Source organism: Pholcus phalangioides, unplaced genomic scaffold, assembly GCF_987345545.1.
Source record: "Pholcus phalangioides strain wild (caught in Gottingen) unplaced genomic scaffold, Ppha-v1.0 ptg000004l_1, whole genome shotgun sequence".
In the NCBI taxonomy this organism is placed as follows: Eukaryota; Metazoa; Arthropoda; class Arachnida; order Araneae; family Pholcidae; genus Pholcus; species Pholcus phalangioides.
The window spans coordinates 10,372,328-10,393,696 of NW_028301597.1; the positions used below are offsets into that span (position 1 = coordinate 10,372,328).

Below are 21,369 nucleotides of genomic sequence, written 5' to 3' on the forward strand. Positions count from 1 at the left end.
AAACTCATTTATATTTCACAATATAAACAAAATTAGTAAAAAAATTCAAATTATTTAAAAGAAAAATGAATATTCGATTATTCTCAAATTTTTACATCCAGGAGAATATTCTTGTTCTCCAAGAATAATTAGCTAATCATTGAAATACTTGTTCTTTTTCATGTGGAACCACAGAGGCACATACGATTTCAAGATGAAGAGAACTTTTGGTTCTCAAAAGGATTTGGCTAACTTAAGTATTCCTATAGCCTTAGCACTCTATTAGCCGCATTTAGCCATCCAGAATGTGACAGACGACCAGGATCTCGAATTTACAAATCCCCTGGAAAATTTCCTGGCTTTATTGTTTTGGATATGCCTAATAAATACAGTACTACTAGTCTTTTCTCAGCATCTTTCTGTCTACTTCTAGAAACCAACAATCTACAGATTCATACTCCAACACAGAGAGCTTTCACATTCAGTAAGCTGTTATCAAATGGGCACAGAAAAAGATTTTGGCCCTGTAGATGCACCCTCTATATCTGTGGTTCCCGACTTCGAGGCGCGAATGCGAGCCGATTCCCCTGTTAAGAAATCTTGCCATAGAGAGCAACAGGCCTACAACGGTACAAATATTCAACCATTTCACTTCACTCATAATTTCAAATTTAGATGATAGCACTAAACATTCCCGCACAACAATAAATACGGCTCAGATTGTCAGGTGCACATATTTTGTTCCAGACTCCGTAACGAAGCTGGGCTGGAAGAGATTTCGGCAGCAGGATAAGACCGATGGCAGAGTCCTGACGTTCATTGATTCATTGCACCATCTATATGCGGAAAAAATATGACAGAGAGGAATTTCGTTGAAATGGAGTAGATCCATGATTCACTGTAGTGGTCTTTCCCCGTGCAGTTCACACGTGATCCAGTCAGACTCAGACAGTTGAGGGATATGCCTAAATTGTTACCAAAGCCTCAACTAAAATATGTGACATGGAGATAGAGATAGCTACATCACAGATGTACGCTATTATCAAAATCAGTCATGCTTGATTTCGTCCAAAGGTCAGACCACCGAATTCTAGTCAATTGTAATAGCTATTTTTCAAATATAGTGTGAATTGCACACGCCTAGTTTGGATGGTTGATTGGGCTGCGTGTGGGTGGAACTTGACATGCAGCCACCTCCAAGTGATGAATTCTGGGTCGTTTTATTCTGACAAAACTGACGAAAAGCTGCACAATGAAACCAGCAAAAATTTGGTAAATTCCTGTTTTTCAAACATGCTGCGCGACCAATAAACATTAAAATATTAATGTTGTTTTAATTTATTTTACTTTATTGAACCATAAAATAATCGTAACAAACTTTTGCATGTCAATCATAGAATGTTATCTAATATTAAAAAATTTAACAAAAATATTCGATTTTGTCAATTTCCATAAACTTCAAGTTCAGTGCGCAACCGAAAGATATCAACCGATTTTTAAATTTTTTACGTTGTTTTTCTTCTTATTAAAGGAGGCAACTTTTCCGCACTATAGCGATTTTAAAATAAAAATTTCATTTTTTTCGACCCACCCTAATGTACACTGCAAGCAGATTTTTGGAAGCACTACTTTTCACACTCCGATCTGCAATGCCTGACAGACACGAATTCAGGTCAATGTGAAGGGAGTGGCAATCTATTGTGTAAGTTCACTCGATTGTCCCATATTTAATGCGCTAGAAAATTTTTCCCACACTATTCCGCCTTTGGAAGAGGCTGTTGCACCTCTCTGGATCGGGTCTTGCTGTCGGATTCAGAAAATCTGCCTACACTTTCAAAACAAAAAGCAACACAAAGTGGAATTTGTGCAAATGTACAGGAATTAAGCTCTGTTTGGCGCAGCTCCTGCATCCCTGCAAACATGATGCTTAACTGACTGATGGATCTGCACATGTAAAAAAATCCTTTACAAAACGATTCTGAACGTAAAAACACGAGGCGGAATATCTGCTCTTGAACGGCTCTGAACATATATCTCCGTTTTTCCTTCCCCCTTAAATTCAATGTTAAAACATAACAAGGATGGGCCAGGATACGCTTCTCCCCTTTCTTCAAGCGAACACTCCCGAAGGGATTAAGCTCCATGATAATGTGCAAGACAAGTGTCAGTTTCTGTCGCCACATTATTTCTGTCTTCAACTTCGAAAGTCAATAATTCTTTGCGCCGTACATGTTTTGAATAGCACAATCGGAATCTTGAAAAAGTATACAGTAGACTCTTGGTAACTCGACACCCCAAAAGTATCTACAAACATGTCGACTTGAGCGGATGTCGAGTTAGCGGGGTTTCACTCTAAATTTTTGTCCGATCATTTTTGTGTACGTAATTCTAACAATTATACTAAATAACATGCTAATTCTCATTAATTTTAATTCTGGGTTGTTTCAAAATAGAATCAAAACGTATAAAAAGATTTATCTCATAAAAAATAATCAAGTACATTTGCTCGTTTTTCTTTTCGAAGAAAAAACAAATTTTCCTACACTATTCAGTTTGTACCGCGATTGTTCAGCTTTTTCCTGACTGTAGAAAGTAACGTATGACATCTATAGTTTTTAGTGCATCATGGAGAGATGGTGCAGATACTTCATCTGAACTTTGATTCTATTTCTTCGAAATATGAAGCACTTGCTTTGAGTGATTGATTCAAGAATATCGTCGTCTGCTGAAAGTCCTGAAGTTACAGGATCAGAGTCTCAATACTCACTAATTTATCGTCGATACAATCACCTATAGTGCTATTCATGCTTTCTTCACACTTAATCTGGGAGGAATCTTCAGGAGAAAAATAATCTTTTTATTTTAATTAATTTTCTTTGGAGAAATAATCGCTCCCCAAAGACTCCGAACAAAATCCAACATGATGGAAGCAGTTCCGAATCGTCCCACTCGTATCTGAGTTCCATGCAGAATCAATCATTTCAACTGCATCTAAAACAGAAATTTTTGCATCCATTCTAACATCCACAAATTCTTTGTCTGTAATTTTCTGTAAAGTTTTTCATACTTACGATAATTCCTAATTTCCTTGACTGAAACTTTTTGAGAAATCTTTTGCTTTCTCTTCAATTATTGGTCCTGATAATAGAATTAAGTGAGATTGAGGGATTTGAACCACCAAAGAGTTGCTTCCTCTACATCGCTGAATTTTGATTTCTAATGCGTTTTCTGCTTGGTTCATAAGATTTAAATGCTGAAAAAAAATTTCCCTCATTTTCATCAAATGTTGAAATGGGTTCCGTGCATATATTCTTCTTATAACTCCATATTCTTCGGCGAGTTCACTCTAGGTTTTTCTGATTCTAGTTTTTTGAAAATTTCAACTTTTGATTTTGAAGTTAAAGTACGAAGTTCGCGTGGAGCCATTGCATTCGCGGCCATCGATACTCACAATGATAACCAAATGACATATTCAGCGTCTATATAACCAGGCTTTGGCTCTTTTTCTTTTACTCCTTTTGTAAGAAACCGTAAAACCAAGTCCGCCAAAAGCATTCTTCACAACAGCATAGCTGCCAACTTTTGAAAATGAAAATTCGGGAGATTTTCGCGCAAACCCGTATTTTATGCTAAAATTACTCCCTAATAAATACAATAGGGATTTTTCCAAATAAAATAGGGATTTTTCCAAACATAAAAGTTAAAGCGTAGGGAATAAAATCCCTACTGAAGTCAAATTAAAATAGGGATTTTACACACATGGAAGTTAAACCCTTGGGAATAAAATTCCTACTCAAAAAACAAGTGAAATTGGAGGCCAAAACTTCAATGATGTAAAAATAAATATTCTGTTCAATCAGAGACGCTGTGAACAAACATTCTGAGCGAATGACCCCAAAATCATCAGAAGATGAAGGAAAACACCGTCAATTTTTGAAGAACACTAGACTTTTTGTGACACTTGCTTGATGTTTTTTTTTCATTTCAGGAGTGATGATGGCAGTCTTTCCATGACCGATATTTATGTCCGTAACACAACTTGTACAAAAAGGAAAATTCGACTCTTTTCTGGAACGTTTGATGAAAGGAAATTGATCGGAATAAGTATCTTTAAAATTGATTAAACATGTTTTTGCTTATCATTATTCATGCTTTGTTATATCGCACGTACGTAACTTCAACAAAAGAAATTTTGACCATATGCGCGTCACTAGAATCTTCAATTATTATCCAGGACTATTGGCTGCTAAGCCATTTCCCTGCACGATAAGACAAACAACTTTCTTGTTACCATCAGAGGGTTTGTAAAACTTCCTGAAAAAGGGAATTTCCCCATTTACGACGTGTGACGTCATTTCGAAAGGGAAAAAAAAGAGGCTTCATGCCCCACAAGAAATTTCTTAGGGATTGTTTTCATAAGCGGGGATTTTTTTAATGAAGTAGGGAATTTTTAGGGACAATTAGGGATTTTCGTGATTTTCGTAAAAATTCGGGAGATTTAAGAACTTTTCGGGAGATCGAGCGATGAATATAAAATTCGGGAGATTCCCGAAAAATTCGGGAGACTTGGCAGCTATGCAACAGACAATATCAGAACTTACAATAGATAAAATTTTTATCCCTATTGGATGTTGGAATTGTCATCATCCAATAGGGATCACACCACACTTTAGAGATCGTCCACACTTCTTTTGACCAAGAAAAGAATGAAAGACCTGTCCTGGAAACGCCACTAAAATCATAGGCCGGCCAAGAAGCTTCAAACATTCATCTTCACATGCACACTTCCCCCCCCCCCCCCATAGAGCAAAAAAGGGACCCATCATATAGAACAAAGAAACAAAAGATTATCGAAGTACCCACGGACAACGTTAAAAAATTCTTAGAATGGTAAAATAAAAGGCAATTGTAAAAACCAGTCATAATAAAGGGACAAAAGCCATAGCAGAGTTAAGCCAAACATGTGTCGAGTTAGATAGTTTCCTTTTCATTGAAATTAGTACTGGGCCAACCAAGGGAATAACAGATGTCAAGTTATCCGAATAGTCGAGTTATCCACGTGTCGAGTTACCAAGAGTACTGTATTTATCTTCAGTCTTTTGGAAGCCGCTGTGAGTGGTGGTCGAGTGGTTATAGTGATGGACTCGCATCGCGGGGACGAGATCCCCCCCCCCCCCCGTCACCACAGTGGTGGTCGGCTGAAGTTGGTTTTCTGTGGTTCCCAACTTCAAGGCGCAAATGCGAGCCGATCTCCCCTTTAAAAAGTCTCGCCACAGAGTCCTACAAACAGTACAAATATTCAGTCATTACACTTCACTCACTTCACTTCTGAGATATAGATGGCAGCACTAAAAAATCATGCACAACACTAGATACTCACACTTCCGGCACAACTCACTAGGTAGTAAATTGCCTGTGGCGATAGACCTGAGTTGTGCTCGGCTTGAAAAAAAAAAAGTCTTTTGGAAATTTAAAGTGATTTTGAGGAAGGAAAGATGTTTTCCTCCCTTTATGTCCCCTGATGTTTTTCATTACAAATATTACCCAGTTTCCAATAAAGACTTGTTTTCAGCATAGTTAGACTGAGGCCAGCCCAGTTGACCGGGACAATGCCCGAAATTTGGGCTTTTGCCGGTCCCTATACATCAGTGGTTCTCAACCTTTGGATGCCAGCGGCCGGTTGATTTCTTTTTTGCGACAGGAAGACCTGGTCATACACACGACTGATAGGAAATAAATATGTAAAAATTAAACGGTGAACCACTCACGCTCCAGTTTGACTGATGTCAAGGCCCGGTACTAGGTCGCGGTTGAGAAACACTGCTATACATCTTTATATCGGTTCCTATGATTTGGGGTCATCTCCGCATTGGCGTATTTTTTTGTGATAATTTTAGCTATTTATAATTGGCCAAAGTTAACCATAATGATTATGGTTAGCTATGGCAACTCTAACGATCAAAGGAATCTGAATATTGATAGGCCTATATAGCATAGGCACCAGAACCATTTGAGCCCCCCCCCCCCCCAAATAATTTCTTAAAAAAAACAATGTAATTCATCTTCCCACTCCTGCGTACTCGCTGGAGTCAGTGGCGGATCCAGGCCCCCCCCCCCCCCGCCCAAGAGCCTTCAAACAATAGGTGAAAAGGCGATCGCCCCTTCCAAGAGCTTTCAAGCAAACATAACTCCAATAACTCACTTTTTTTTTTTCTTTATTAATCCTTAATTTTTTTTAATTAATTTCCTTTCCCTAAAATTTGTGCACTCGAAGAAGTTCTACCTTGAGCTTTCTTCTGCTGGTCAAGTCGAAAAAATAAAGAAGCTATAGTCAGAGGAAGGTCAATTGTATTGCCACCAAGGTTCTACAGGGATTCCATACGATTCGGCCATCTCGCTGCCTTTTCACTGCAACATACCCCTAGCGCCTAAGGGCTCGTGTAGAGGCAAAAAAAATGTACACCCTTCAGTTTTCTTGGTAATGCGCAATAAAGCACAAGCCATCCAATAAGATAAATCATAGTTTTCTAGACCTTGTTATCTCTTTTTTTTTTCAAATTCAGTCCTGAAACACGCAAGATTGGCGTGGATCAAAAAATGGCCATATCTTCGAAAAAAACTATTTTCGGTAAGTAAAAATTTAAAAATTTTAAAATAAATGGGTTTCATCAGGTAGGGGACCTCAGAAAAATTACTTTTTCCGAGGGCTCAGTATACGCTTCAAACAGCTGACTCTAGGCCACTCACTGAACTGGTCCCTCACTCTTAATCTCACTTATTTGGTCATTCACATTCTTACTCACGCTCTAAGTTACGCTTTTGCTCATTCACGTGCATGCAAACTCTCTTGGCTAAGAAAAATATATTTTTAACCTGTCAGTTTTCTGCATCTTGGGGGTTCTTTCTGTTTTAACTAATGAATTTAACCGACTGGCGGTTTAAGGTGTTGACAAAAAACTACTTCAAAAAGGCTTGGTCTCCAGGATGAAAAAGCTTCAAAAAGGTTCTGGCTATTACTAAGATTGGCCTGCTGTACACACAGCAGGACATCAGGGATTTTTTGTGAGGTTGATTGCTTTGTACTGCCCAGCTCTTGACAGATGTCTGCAATCTTCTCAGAACGACATACGCTCATTGTATTACTTTTTTGCCAATCCTATCTTATTTTCCTCCTTTCTGTAGGTATTTTTCATTCTTTTTTTGGTAAATATTGTATCTCTGTTGAGAAGGAGAGCTGCATGCACCAATGGAAACTTTGATGTCTAGAATGGTTATTTTATTCTCGGTCACTTGCTGTCTGGGCAGAGGTGGGTTTATTCGAGGGTTATAAAAATTGCACCGCCCTTCTCAAATTTTGCTAGTTTTCTTGGCCACTCAATCGTCAAATTTACCGACCTTCTGAACGCGACGCCCTGGGCTATATAGCCCACTTAGTTCTCCTGTAAATAGGACATTGTCTTTAGTATCGGGGTATGCAGATGGTTAAAATCAGTGTTGGAAAAAAAAAAAGATTGAGGGGAAAAAACTTAGAACAGATAGCAAAAAAAAACGTCTGATGGAATTGAATTTTTCTAGAACTGATAGAGATATGAATTATTAGTACAGTAGACTCTCACTAATCTGGCACATATCACACCAGGGTGTACTGGGTTAACGAAATCACCGAATTACTGCAAATTGATTGAAAAGCGCATTTAAATAACAACCTTCTGCTCATAAACATGTGCGCTCTGATATGTTTTCCTCTTCTATGTTCGGAGAAAACCGGCCTAAAAACACCGGATTACTGGAGGGATTATTAAAAGTATTGAAAGTCTGACTGTACGTAGTAGTATGGGAAACTTTATTTGAAGACATAGAGATGGGTTTCAGACGCAAAAATTTTCATAAATCGGGTATACAAAGCTGGAAATTTGTAATTAATTTTGATTATAATTTTATCGTCTCGTTTGAAAATTATAAGAGGTAAATGAGGAAGTGTTAAATTTGCAAATACAGACATGTCATAAATGGGTGTTTTACTGTGTGTAGTACTCTTAATTTCATTTTAAGAGGATACAAGTTTGGTGTGCTATAAAATTGTTCACAGAAAGACAAATTAACTGTCTAGAACGTAACTGAAAGAAGACTTCTTAATGTTCCCTACACCAATCGCCAAGTCCTCAAAGCGTATACGTGAACACGAAAAGGTGCTGGAATGAGCGTAGCTCGGCTTTGGATGCTTGAGTTTCCAGCAATGGTTCCGAACCTTTTCAGTGCATACGCCAAGCAGATCATGAGTAAATACTAAACAAGGTATTCAGCGAAAAAAGCAGAGTCCACAGAGGGACCACCTTAGGGACCCCATGGATGGAAACAAAGTATCTTTGGTTGGGTCCAGTGGGGAGTACTGAGCTGATATGAATTAGTACGAGACAAGCAGAGCCAATTGAGGGTCCCACATGGATCTGCCGGCATTATACACTTGTGAAATAAATTAAGAGAATTTGCATATTTTATCGGATTTCATGAAAAGAACTGAACTGAATGTAAACCACTGCTTCTAGACAAAAATGCAAATCTTGTACGTCAAATACGTAAGCGTACACGTGTGTGTAGGCGGAGCCAGTAGAGAAACAGGCTTTATAAGCGTGCGTAAGTTAAGACTTGTTTCGCTCGCTAGCACACCTCGGCGAATTTCTTGGTGTTATTTTGCAGCAATCGGTTAATTTCAAATTGTAACAGTAAAAATGAGTAACCACCAACGTTTAGATGATGGAATGAGGTGGCGAATTGTGGGGAGGCCAATCTCAAGTCCAGATTTGTAGAGAGTTCAATTTAACGCCCAGCGTCGTGTGTAACTTATGGAAACAGTTCCAGGATACCGGATCGATCGAGAGAAAGCCTGGGCAATGTCGTTCAAGAGTCACGACGGCCAGAGAAGATCGCCATTTGTCGATTATAGCAAGGCATAACAGGAGTGCTACACCTTCTCAGCTCTCTCGTGATTTGTATGCAGCCACAGGAACCCGTGTATCAAGGGTGACTGTTTCCAAAAGACTTTGTGAGAGAGGGTTGTTTCCAAGAAGACCTGCTGTTTGCGTCCCGCTCACTTCTACGGACAGGAGAATCCGTTTATCACGGTGCAGAGAGCATAGAAATTGGAGTATGGATCAATGGGCGACCGTTCTCTTCACTGATGATTCCCGGTTCAGCCTAAGCACAGATTCTCGCCGTACGTTCATATGGAGAGAACCAGTGACCCGCTACCTCCCCTCCAATGTCCGCGAAATCGATCATTATGGCGGAGGAGGTTTAATAGTCTGGGCAGGCATCATGCTGGATGGCCGCACACCTCTCCATGTCTTTGAAAGAGGCACTGTGACTGGTGTGAGGTACAGGGATGAGGTCTTGGAGCCCTATGTTCGCCTTTTCAGGGATGCAGTTGGCCCTGAGTTCATTTAAATGGACTATAACGCAAGGCCACATAGAGCTCTACTGCTCGATGATTTTCTAGAGAGTGAGGATATTCGCCAGATGGATTGGTCAGCCAGATCTCCAGACCTTAACCCTATAAAGCATGTCTGGGACACTCTGGGGAGGGCAATTGCAACTCGCAATACCCCTCTGGGAACCATCCAGAGAATGAAAACAGCGTTGCTGAACGAGTGGGACCAATTGCCACAGGAAATGATAAACTGCAGGCAAGCGCCCCCTCATCTATTTCGGAGCAGCAAATTTCATTTTTGGAGCAGAAATTTTGAAAATGGAGCAGAACTAAACACGAACTATATCTGCGATATAAGGAGTAATTTTCCTGTGAAATGCCCATAGTTTTGCTAAAAATGGTTGAAACAAATAATTCTAAATAAATTTCCTTCGCAAATTAAAATTCATTAAAATTTTTTCTGAATTATCTTATCTGTCACTAATAAAACATACATTGGTGAAATGATGAATAAAAATTATTAGACTCTTTTCAAATTAAGCAACATGCATACTGAAAACCTAGACAGCAAGAATTTCTGCAGCTTGAACACCAAAATCTTATTCATCCTGATATAGCAAAAAAAGTGCGTGCAGAATATAATAAGAGTTTCCGTGAAAAATTGGCTTCTCACAGAATTTAAAGGAATTATTAAATTTAAAAGCAAAATGCAGAAAACGAGAAAAATATAAATACCTTATTTACTTAAACAATTTCTCAACCTAAAATAGCATGTTAATAGATTACAAATCACGAGTCGCTTTGAGAAGTACAGTATCTCAATGACAATTTTTTTCCAATTTTTTATGCCCTTGAACGTAATATTTTGTATGTCTTATTCCATTAAAGCATTTGATGGACAGATTTTTCAATGTTCAAACAGACTTTTATTTATTTGTTAACAATGTTCTCTTTCACTGTCTGCGTTACCATGTGCTAAAGATAAAAAAGCCTTCACCAAAACTGACAAAAGTTGGAATTTCGGGCTGCTTTCAAGGTTATTAAGTTTGAATATGTCTGCCCAATATCTATCTAAACTCTGAACTGATTTCACTTCTTGTAATTATTTGCATTGTAGTGCAACCCATTCATCACGCATAATTAATAGTTCTGTTGGTGATACAATGTTGAGCAACATCCCAGCAATACGTGAGGGAGTGCAAACGTTTCATTCTCTCCAACAACATGTTTTGGAAAGGTAGGACATTAATATAAAAAAGGTATATCACAGAAGTTATTTAAAATGAGCACATGCTCCTAGTACAAACTCCTTCCTTTGACTATTGTTAAGAGCATGCACCTCCCCCACCAATGTAGTGGTGGACTGTGCGCCATATTGGGCGCCGCTGTAAGAGGGGTGCCAAATGGAATTGAAAGGGTGAAAAAAAAGCTTTGTTTACCAAAAAAAAAACGCAGTCAGTAGCGCCAAAAACAGATTCCGCATGGGTAGAAATTGTTTTCCTCGAGCCGCCCCTGTGTCCACCAAATCCGGATTTTCGCAATGTGAAATTGCCACGATCGGCAACTGCCGACGATAATCACAGGTCCGCATAGTGACTAGATGACAAAACTATGAATATTTTAGCTGGAATTTTAACAGATCCCATTTTTTTCCCAATGATCTTCGAAAAATGTCGGTAATTTAAACGAGTAAACAAATCCTCTTTTCGATGTATGCGGTCTTTGAACGCAGATTGGCAGCCGCGAAATTACCGTAATTTTTAGTATATAACCCGCAGGAGAAAAAAACGGTCTCCGAAATCGGAAAATTCGGCATATTCATTCAGGGACTTTGATAACCAATAATAGTATAGGACTTTATACTTCAAGGTAGTAGAACTACTTTTCAAGGTCACGACATACGCGATTGTGGTAGATGGTGGGAAGTGAAAAAAAAAATGAAGTTTCTCCCGCCCCCCGCATCTTTTTCAGTGTCTCGGAAAGAACACGTCCCGTGATCAAAATTTTCATGCTTCTTTTTCCTAAATTCCCGGTATTTGACGCACTACAGTGCATTAGCGGTACCTCCGCGAACCAGAAACAAGAATTGGCGCAAATGCGCAGGGATTCGGCGCCTTGGCGCACCATGTAGCAAGAGAACTGTTTCGGCGCAGTTTGGCGCAGCTCTTGCACCCCTGTAAACTGCCTTATTTCAAGAATGAAATCATGCTGCGAGACCTGTATATCTGTAAGAGGGGACCATACCCCCTATTAACCCATCTATTAACTTATTTTTTTATTTATTCTGCAACTGCTGTTTCATACCTTCCGACAACGAGTGTTACGCACGATCATGCGTGTGTGTATTACAATTATTGAATGGTTATTTGTTTTGTATTGTATCAATGTATGTACACATCAAATTTCATTAAAATCAGTACAGTAGCTCTAGAGATAATCGACTAAGTCTGCAAATTCTCTTAATTTCTTACACCAGTGTAGATAGAATTCTCTATCGAACGAGACAAACAGAGACCACAGAGGGCTCACCTGGAATCACTGATGTAAACAAAGCTCATTTGGCCGATCCCAGCACCGGCATTCAAAGTCTAAATAGGGAAAACATCTACCCTGTGCTGTACTGAAACCGCCTTATCTTGGACCCTACATATGAGAGGACTAAAACTGCGCCGCATAGGTTCAGCTTTTTACCTGCAAGCATGCGGTCATTTAAAGTTTGAGTCGTCACAACAATTTTTTGCAAGCTCAGTGCGACCCGTTATGGGTAAGGGGCTGTCATTGTGTGTGCATAGTACCTATTTATTTTATAATTACTTTGTTGTTGTGCGTCAAGGTCATGCCCTCCCCCCAAGGGTGAACTGACAGGGCCGGAGACGATTCTCATCATTTTTTTTTTTTTAAGCTATAAATTAACTATAAATGGGCTCGTGAAAAGTCTGGTCTGGGGCCCACTAGAGGCTTTAGCCTAGGGGCTCTAGGATGTGGAGGCCTCGGTCAGGGCTTTACATAATTTTTTTTCCTTAAAATGTTCAAGGATCGTCTTTAATAAACGAGGTTTCTTGTATCCGAGTTAGCTTAGAATTAATTTCCTCTGGTTGACCGAGACAAGGGCGGAGCAGGGGGGGGACGACTTGAGGGGGGGTCTGCTCCCCCCTGAAAAGTGAGAAAATGACCGAAAAAAGGGAAAAAGATGGCCAAAATCCACTGTTCTGTGACTTTGGTTCCCCCCCCCCCCCAAGAACAAAATTTCTGGCTACGCCCCTGGACAGAGATCCTTATTTTATTCATATTATTTTTCCTAATTGTTATCATAACGTCACAAAGAGAAACGTTTAATACTTTCACAGGGATAAAAAAAAAATTAATTTAAACGGAAAGTATGTACCTACTTTGACTTGAGCTGGAAAAAAAACATTTATCGAATACATCCGGATGAACTTTTATTTGAGCACATTGTTTTGTCCGGTTAACTGTGAGCCTTAATTTTTATCAAGCGAAGGAGGAAGAAGTAGTATTCTAGGAACATTTTAAAATACCAATTCTTCATATGCTTTTCATATTCTGCTCTCTTTTCATATCTGCAAAGTTTTTGCTTATTTGTACAATTGCTCATAATACTGTTAATAAAAAACATTTTTAGCTGGTAATGTGCATCAGAATTCCTTACAATGTTTATAAATACAACACATACTATATTATTCAGTCTGCACCTCAAACTTTTTATTCGTACGGTATTTTGTGCGAGGGTAGCCAGCACAAACGTTCAAATTTATTGTCAAAAACAGCTTATTCATTAATTGTAACACCACACAGTCGCTGCAATCAATTTTTTAAATAAGTGTATGTTGCATATTTGAAAAAATATAATTTTTATAAATGTAAATTTTAATTTAGTTTTAATTTTTAACTGTCTTCAATTTTTAATTAATTTTCATTTAAATAAATTATTTAAATAAATTTATTTTTAATTAAATGTAATTTTAATTAATTGTAATGTTCAATTAATTTTCATTTAAAATTAATTTAAAATTTTAAAGAATTTTAATTCTTAATTAATTTTTTATTTCAAGTACGTTTGGCACCTGCAGACACTAGGTTGGGTCTCACCGATCGACATCATCTCTGTAAAAAATCACCCCCCCCCCAACACATCACCCTGGATCCGCGCCTGGCTGGAGTCCCGTATATACAGGACAACCAACAACCTTCAGTCCTTTAATGTTTTCTTCATGTCGGTGCCTCTGATATATAGGGGCTGGCAAAAGCCCGAATTCCGGATATTGGCCGGGTCAGCTGGGCTTTCCCCGTCACGAATTGGCCAACTTCAGGCTTTGGCAGTAACATTTATTATACTTGAATGTGTGGAATTCCTTTTCTTTTATTTTTGAGAAGCAAAATCCAACACTAAACGATATAAATTGCAGTACAAATGAATGTCGAATACTGCAATTGTGATACTCTAGCTTTTTCAGAGTACTCCACTCCCATCAGAGCTTTTTTTTTATTTTTTTTATTTTTAAGTTTTCTTATTTAGATCAGTGGTATTAGATTCATTTATTGTGTAGGTTTGTTGGTAATCCCGTATTTTACGAAGACCTATTTTCCCATATAATTCGGAGTTTGGTAAGTATGACCTGGATCCGCACCAGGCTCATTGTTCCAAATGTTGATGTTATTTATAAAATTTTTGAAACATATAAATTTAGTTTTGATTAAATTTAATTGGATAAGTAAAAGGGGTTCCACTCTTGGATGATGGGGCGGATAAGACAGAGGGCTAACAGTAAAAAAATATTGTCCAAAGAAGGTCATGGGCTAAAAAAGGTTGAGAATTTAGATTACTGTACTTGTCAGCCTGAGTTTTAACCGGGTATAATGAACTCTGATTAAAAAAATTGTTTTGAACATCACCGAAATAACTCCCTATACTTAACTCCTACTTGACGAATTTTGCATCAATAAAACAAACTCCTATTTAACAAATTTTACCATCCTCCCCCCCGATATAGGGTATCATGCATAATCACCAGTAAAAAGGATAAATTTCAAGTATCAGTCATATTTGCCTGCTTCACCTTGGAACTATTGTATGGGCCTAATCACTGGTAAAGTGGAACTTTTAACATTTATCAAATTTTCCAATGACCCTTGGATGTTATGCATCATCACCAGCAAAAAATGAAATATATTGAAATTTATCAAAGAGGAACATTGACTTAGCATAATCACCATAATATAGTAATATATGCAGAGGAGTACTTACAAAGGGGTAAACATAGCCCAGGGGGACAAGTTCGAAGGGGCTGTACATTTACAGAATGAGTGAGATTAAAATACGAGAAAAAGTGACAAAACCACAAATCTGTCTCTTTCTAGAGAGCAGGGTCCAAGTGAGCGATCGAAAGAAAGACCTACAGAGTATGAAAGCCTAAAAGAGAGACTAGGTCAGTGAGCGACTACAAGAGTGACTCAGAGTATGTACTTGCTAGTGCATGTCAGCAGGGCCATAAGTAGCAGACGAGACTGGTGACCTAGACACTGAACCAGAATGGGCACCGAATTCACCCTTCACCTGCTTCTTCTACATGCAAGGGATGCCAAAATTCTGGCTTGCCCTGGGTGACAAATTATCTAATTGCTGCCCTGTACATGAGAGTGTACAATTTGCAAGTATGTAAGGGATCAAAACAGTGTGCAAGTACAGTATGTGAATAACAGAGATAGGAGCCAGGTGAGTGAATGACCAAGAGAATGACCTGGAGAATATGCAAATATGAAATTCATTGATAAGCAACATTAGTGAAGAGCCAAACGAGTGAACAAAAGAACACGAGTGGCCTAGAGAGCGAGGGACTAGGCCAGTGTTTGATCAAAAGAGTGACAGAGAGCGTGCAAGTATGTGAATGACCGAAACTGTGACTAGAAAATAAGGAACGAGGTCAATGAGCAACCTTGAAAGATTGACCATCAAGATTAGGGTATGAAAGCATGTGAGCTACCAAAAGAGTAATTTGGAGAAAGATGCATGGGGAAGGTGGAAAAGAGGTATAGCCAAGAGTGGCAAATTTCTGGAATCTCAGTAGTCAAAAAAATTAGACTAGAATGAGTAAAGAGCCACAAAATTTGTACAGTGTACAGCCCACTTGACGGCAAAATTATGAATCTGCCTCCGAACATTTTTTTCCGAGACAATGTGCTTGATTATAATGTTATTGATTTTATTGCCAGCAAACCTAAACAAATCGTTATAAGAGTATTGAAAAAAGTATTTTTGTTAGTAATGCTTCATTGCTTTAACTTTTTATGAACGAAGACTTTTTTTCTGCTTGAAATGAATAAAATATTACTAATTGCATTATAAACTCAATTATGAAGTTTATGCCATAAATAAAATAACAATTCTAGACATCAAAGTTTCCATTGGTGCATGCAGCTTTCCTTCTCAACAGAGATACAATATTTACCAAAAAAAGAATGAAAAATACCTACAGAAAGGAGGAAAATAAGATGGGATTGGCAAAAAAGTAATACAATGAGCGTATGTCGTTCTGAGAAGATTGCAGACATCTGTCAAGAGCTGGGCAGTACAAAGCAATCAACCTCACAAAAAATCCTTGATGTCCTGCTGTGTGTACAGCAGGCCAATCTTAGTAATAGCCAGAACCTTTTTGAAGCTTTTTCATCCTGGAGACCAAGCCTTTTTGAAGTAGTTTTTTGTCAACACCTTAAACCGCCAGTCGGTTAAATTCATTAGTTAAAACAGAAAGAACCCCCAAGATGCAGAAAACTGACAGGTTAAAAATATATTTTTCATCTCCAATTTTATCAATTCCGAGTTCAGGTGCAGAATCAAAGATAGGGAAAGTAAGGGACTCCACTAGCGTGGCCACAAATGTACAATAAAACCTCCTCTAACAGCCATCTCTGAACAAGGGCAATCTGTGAACAGCCACATTTTGTTGGAACGGAATGCATCCCACAGACTTAGCATTATAAGTAACCTCCGAACAACAATTTATAAACGGCCACTTTGGACATGGAGTGACAAAAAATAATTTTTAAGGGAGTTTTGCACGCTTTCTTTTCCCGAGTACAAATGCCAGATGGGTATATTGAAGGAGAGGGAAAAAACCTGAAGAGATCATGGGGCAGAACAGAAGACCTGCTGTCAGCACTAGGATCACTGAGGGGATATACAAGTTATCCGATTGCTAGAAACCCTTTGTTTATTCGGTACTTCCTATTTCAAGAGATGCTTCGGTCCAAAAAATAGTGCTTGCAAATGGGAATAGAAATATCCAGGACATTAATTTTTTTAAGAGGGATGTGTCAATTTTTTTAAAAAACAAGAATGTATGTCAGCGCCTACATCTTAAACTATCAAACTGGATTTTATTACTCCCCATGACCACCACATTTTCACAATCCTATTAGTCGCAGGTGTTGGGGGATGTTTTACTTAACATTTTCATTAAAAATTCAAGTACCGTAAGAAAATACCTTTTATTGGCTATCTTAACCCATTTCTGTTAATTTAAATGCATGGTAACTCAAAACTCGTGTAGAAGAAATTCTTTATACCCCCAAAAGGTCATTCTCGCATACGCCTGAACAAAGTCTATAACTGCATCAGAAAATATAATTTTTCACAGCATGCTGGTCTACCTCATGTGTCAGCTGATTTCCAGCTATGGAATTCACAAACTAAAAAAATTTCAGACACATCAAATGAATAACAAAAATAATGGCTAAATAAAAATGCTTCTACCTGTTAATGAGACCTTTCAGCTGACGTTTCAGTCGTTGTAATGATTGAGTTTTATTTCCAGTTCGATCAGAAACTGTTGAATGTTTTGAACATTGGACTTCACATTCTTTCTGCTGTTCATCATGAAACTGACAATCTTGTTCTTCGCTCTTGTCATCAAACACTTTAGAACGTTTAGTTTCTTTTGAATTGTCATATATAGATTTTGTAATTTCTTCAGTTCCATAACAATCTTTAATATCATGTTTTCCTACAAAACTTGTAGATTTATCATGTATATTCAGATTCATTTTACATTTATCTTTCCTGATTCCTTCATATTTGTTTCGAAACTTTCTTCCTATTCTTTCAACACAATCTTGAGAGCAGTTTTCTACACTATTCATATCTGTTACGTCTAATATATCTAAACGTTATCTAAGGATAATAAAGACAATTTTCAAAATAATTATTTTGTTTATTTTGAAAATAAATTTCTCTAATCTGTTCATATATGCTAAGCCAGACAAAAATTATGTATGCAGGCTGATGAATACAAACCAGAGAGTACGCAACAAGTTGTATTATTTTATACTAGCTACAATACCCGGCGCTGCCCGGGTTTTCTTCAATGAGGCTTTTTTGGATCACGTGATATCTCCCTATCTTTTTCTTGAGGGACATACAAACCGTGTCCAAGTTAACAAATATGGCGACTTCCTGCGCGATTCATGAAATAAACAAATCTAGATTTACACAGAAATGTAGAAATGAATATATATTTTTCTTTTTTTAAGGGCCGCTAGGAATTTCGATAACGCCCCCCCCCCCCCCCCCAACGAACTTCAAGTTATCCATCTGTCTGTTCCAGCTTTCAAAAAATGCTTAATTAAAGCTGTGGACTTTTTTCGATCCACTTTTTACAGGCTCATAACCAATTTTAAAATATCCTAACCCACATGAATTTATGCAAATAAACATCAAAAGACAATACGAAGACATTAATTTTCATGCTTGAGAAGATATAAATAAAAAGTTGAAATCAATGTTATTACATGGATATCCAACTCAAAAGTAGGTCCGGCTAATTACTTCATATTTGATTTTCTGGGCTTTATCTCTAAGAGAACTCAGTATTTCAAAAATCGAGAATTCAATACAATTCAATACAATTTTTAAAATTATTTATGTGACAGAAAACCCCACCAAATTTCCGCATTTCTGCAGCAAAATCGGCAATTTTAACACTGATTCCTATGAGGATGACCCTTTTCCTGACTCTCAAAGCGATGCTGATGATGATTATGACGTCTATTCAAAAAGCCTCATTACTAAGAGTATATTGAAAATGTGACAAACCATTATAAAGGCATAAACTATTATATATATACTAACAGGATTAAAGAAGTGACAAACCGTTGTAAAGGCATATACACGTCTGAAACGCATTGCTAGGGAACCACGGTAACCAAAGTAAACATTCGAAAAGTGATTGTTGAGGCACAAAAACCATTGTTGCCGGACAGTTTTTTGCCCGTTTGGGGCATTTGCCCTGGGCTGACGAAATTTTAAAGTAGCCTATCGTTCAAGTCGGGTCCCATTTGGTATATATGCAAAATTTGGTGACGATCGATCTAAAATTGTAGATTTGTATAGAGAACACACACACACACAGAAAATCAATTTTATATATACAGATATATACACATTTGTTGTATTATTAATTCTTAGATTATAAAATTTTGTCAAAAAGGATAGAGCTAAGGAATTAACGTAAAAAGTGAGAAAATTTATTTATTGAAGCTCATCGTTTGTTCAGCAATATTTTCAGTTGAAAAGGGTTTGACACATTTTTCATTCAACCATTTTCATTTGACAAGAGTTTGATATTTTCAGTTCAGAAAGGTTTGATATTTTCATTCAAAGGGCGGCTTGATATTTTCAGCTGAGGGGGAGTTTGATATTGTCAGTCTCGTATTTTCAGCTGTGAAAGGTTTGATATTCTAATTTCAGAAGGGGTTGATATTTTAGGTTCCATATTTCATTTGAAAGTTTGATATTTTCCAGTTGAGGCGGCTTTGATATTTTCATTTGACAAGGGTATGACATTTTCAGTTAAGAAAAGTTTCATATTTTTATTTGAGAATGATTTGATATTTTCAGTTTAGAAGGGTTTGATATTTTCAGTTTAGAAGGGTTTGATATTTTCAGTTTAAAAGGGTTTGATATTTTCAGTTTAGAAGGGTTTGATATTTTTATTTGAAAAAGGTTTGCTATTGTTCCGGACAATTTCCAGAAGACTTTGAGATTGCAAAAACAAGAGGTTCGACGGACAAACAAATTTATTTACAGAACAGCAATTTGCACGTATTTACAAGCTAATCAGAGAGCAAACAACTTTCTCGCAAAGTTCAATCACAAATGACTTTTCATAAACTCTCTCTTATTCTTTGTCGTATTAGTATCGCTTTTCATAAGCTCAGAGAAATTTCTCGAGAGTTCTCGTACTTCCTAAAAAAGTGGCAGCACTATAAGGGCACTATAATGCTCTTGCAGGTCGTATATAAGGATGTCTGGCAACCCTAGACCTCCCACCCCTCAATGTTTTTGTCGTATCTGAGTTTCTTCGCCACCTACAACAAAACTTTCCAAAGCAAGCTCCATGGACGAACTTGCACTCATTGAAAACACATCCTGTGAATGCATTACTGAACACACTATTGATCAATATTAAGCCGTGTGCACAACAGCTGCATTGCGTTGCGATGCATAGCAATAGTGGGCTTAAAACATTTTATAGATAGGTTTCAGTAAAAAAGGAAAAGTAAGACATTTTACCAAAAAGTAGGAAGAATGGGAGCCTTGCAGTATTAAAAACAAAAAGTAAAAAAGAAATAGTGGGAGCCCTGCAGTACTTAAACAATCAAAAACTTATTGTCAATGAAAGGGGGTCATTCTTACTTTTTCACTTAGAATAAGTTATAGCACCTTTTCTTAAGAACCATATGCAATCAGCACCAGGCCCGTCATTTGCGGGGGTCAAAGGGGAGCACTTGAAAAGCCTAACCATTCCAAATGTTTTTCAAAGTTTATGCTGTCCCTTCAGATAATTTTTCCTCTGCGTTTCCACAATATATCATATTCTCACTGGCCTTTTCTTGACAATTTTTCATTCCCCTGACTTTCCAGGTCGCTAAAAATATAGTAGCTTTTTTTTTTTTTTGAGTGAATTTTAATGAAAAATTAGGAAATAGTGATGTCAAAGTGATTTTGGAGTATGTTTGAAAATTCATAAAAAAGGATACAGTCAAGTCCATCATTTTTAAATAGGCAGCTGGCTTTTTTTTTATACTGAGAATTTTTTTTTTTAAATTTCAATGCTTTTTCCAATTTTTTTTTCACTTGATCATCATCAGCACTTCCTTTAAAAGGCAAAGATTTTTTCATGTTTCTCTCCTGTAAAAATACAAAAAATATCAAAAGTGACTGACCAGCATTATGTTTTCATGTCATAAAATAAAAAAATGCACGACTGCCACTTTGCTGATATTAAACGAATAATTCAGTCAATACTGCCTATTAGAGAACCATAGATATTATCACTTACGTAAAGAACTGAACAGACCAATATCGCAACAGCGGAACCTCTTAATAAACTAAAATATACAGTGAAACTTAGTTTCTAACAGCCACCTGCGAACAACGATTACCTCTAAAGAAAGCCCACATTTTGTTGGTGCCAAATGCGTTCCATACACTTAACATTACAGATAACCTCCGAACAATGGCCACTCTGGAAAAACAAGCACAGGGTGTCTACCAAATACCAAAAGCAAAATTTGATGACTTTTCTATCTCTCATTCGACAACATGAACCCATGCTGGACTTGCAACGTTCCTTGTGGGAGTTGCTTGCCAGGTTCGAAATATCCAGTAATTTGTAATAGCAAACAACAAGTGGAAAATAATCACAACTAAACTTTCGCATGAAAATATTATTTATCAAGTTCGGATGCAAGTTACACAATTTTGACATTAGATTAATTCAAAATAAAACCCTCTATTCAATAATGACAAAAGGAGCGCTCTCATCGGTTTATGGTCAGTCAATAATCAGGCTTATTTGCCGGTCGGACGCCCGACGTTGATAGTCACTTCGGTGTAGTGTAGCCCGGTCAGTACCAGTGGAGGTCTCTCGGTTGAGGGCCGGATCACC

The 21,369-nt window shown here is 37.6% G+C and overlaps 1 protein-coding gene across 6 annotated transcripts in view; it reads right to left on the minus strand.

The window, feature by feature from the left end:
• LOC149086525 (nucleolar MIF4G domain-containing protein 1) overlaps positions 1-21,369 on the minus strand; it is a 321,899-nt gene that overhangs the window by 255,045 nt on the left and 45,485 nt on the right. For 5 of the 6 annotated variants that reach the window (XM_089255992.1, XM_089255991.1, XM_089255993.1 and 2 more), the window contains 2 exons: positions 20,459-20,609; positions 17,175-17,580 (listed from right to left, as the gene is read on the minus strand). The exons of the other annotated variant lie outside the window; for it this stretch is intronic. In XM_089255992.1, the coding sequence (XP_089112118.1) occupies positions 17,175-17,580; positions 20,459-20,609 (557 nt within the window). The remainder of the gene's footprint in view (positions 1-17,174; positions 17,581-20,458; positions 20,610-21,369) is intronic. 6 annotated transcript variants of the gene reach the window in all.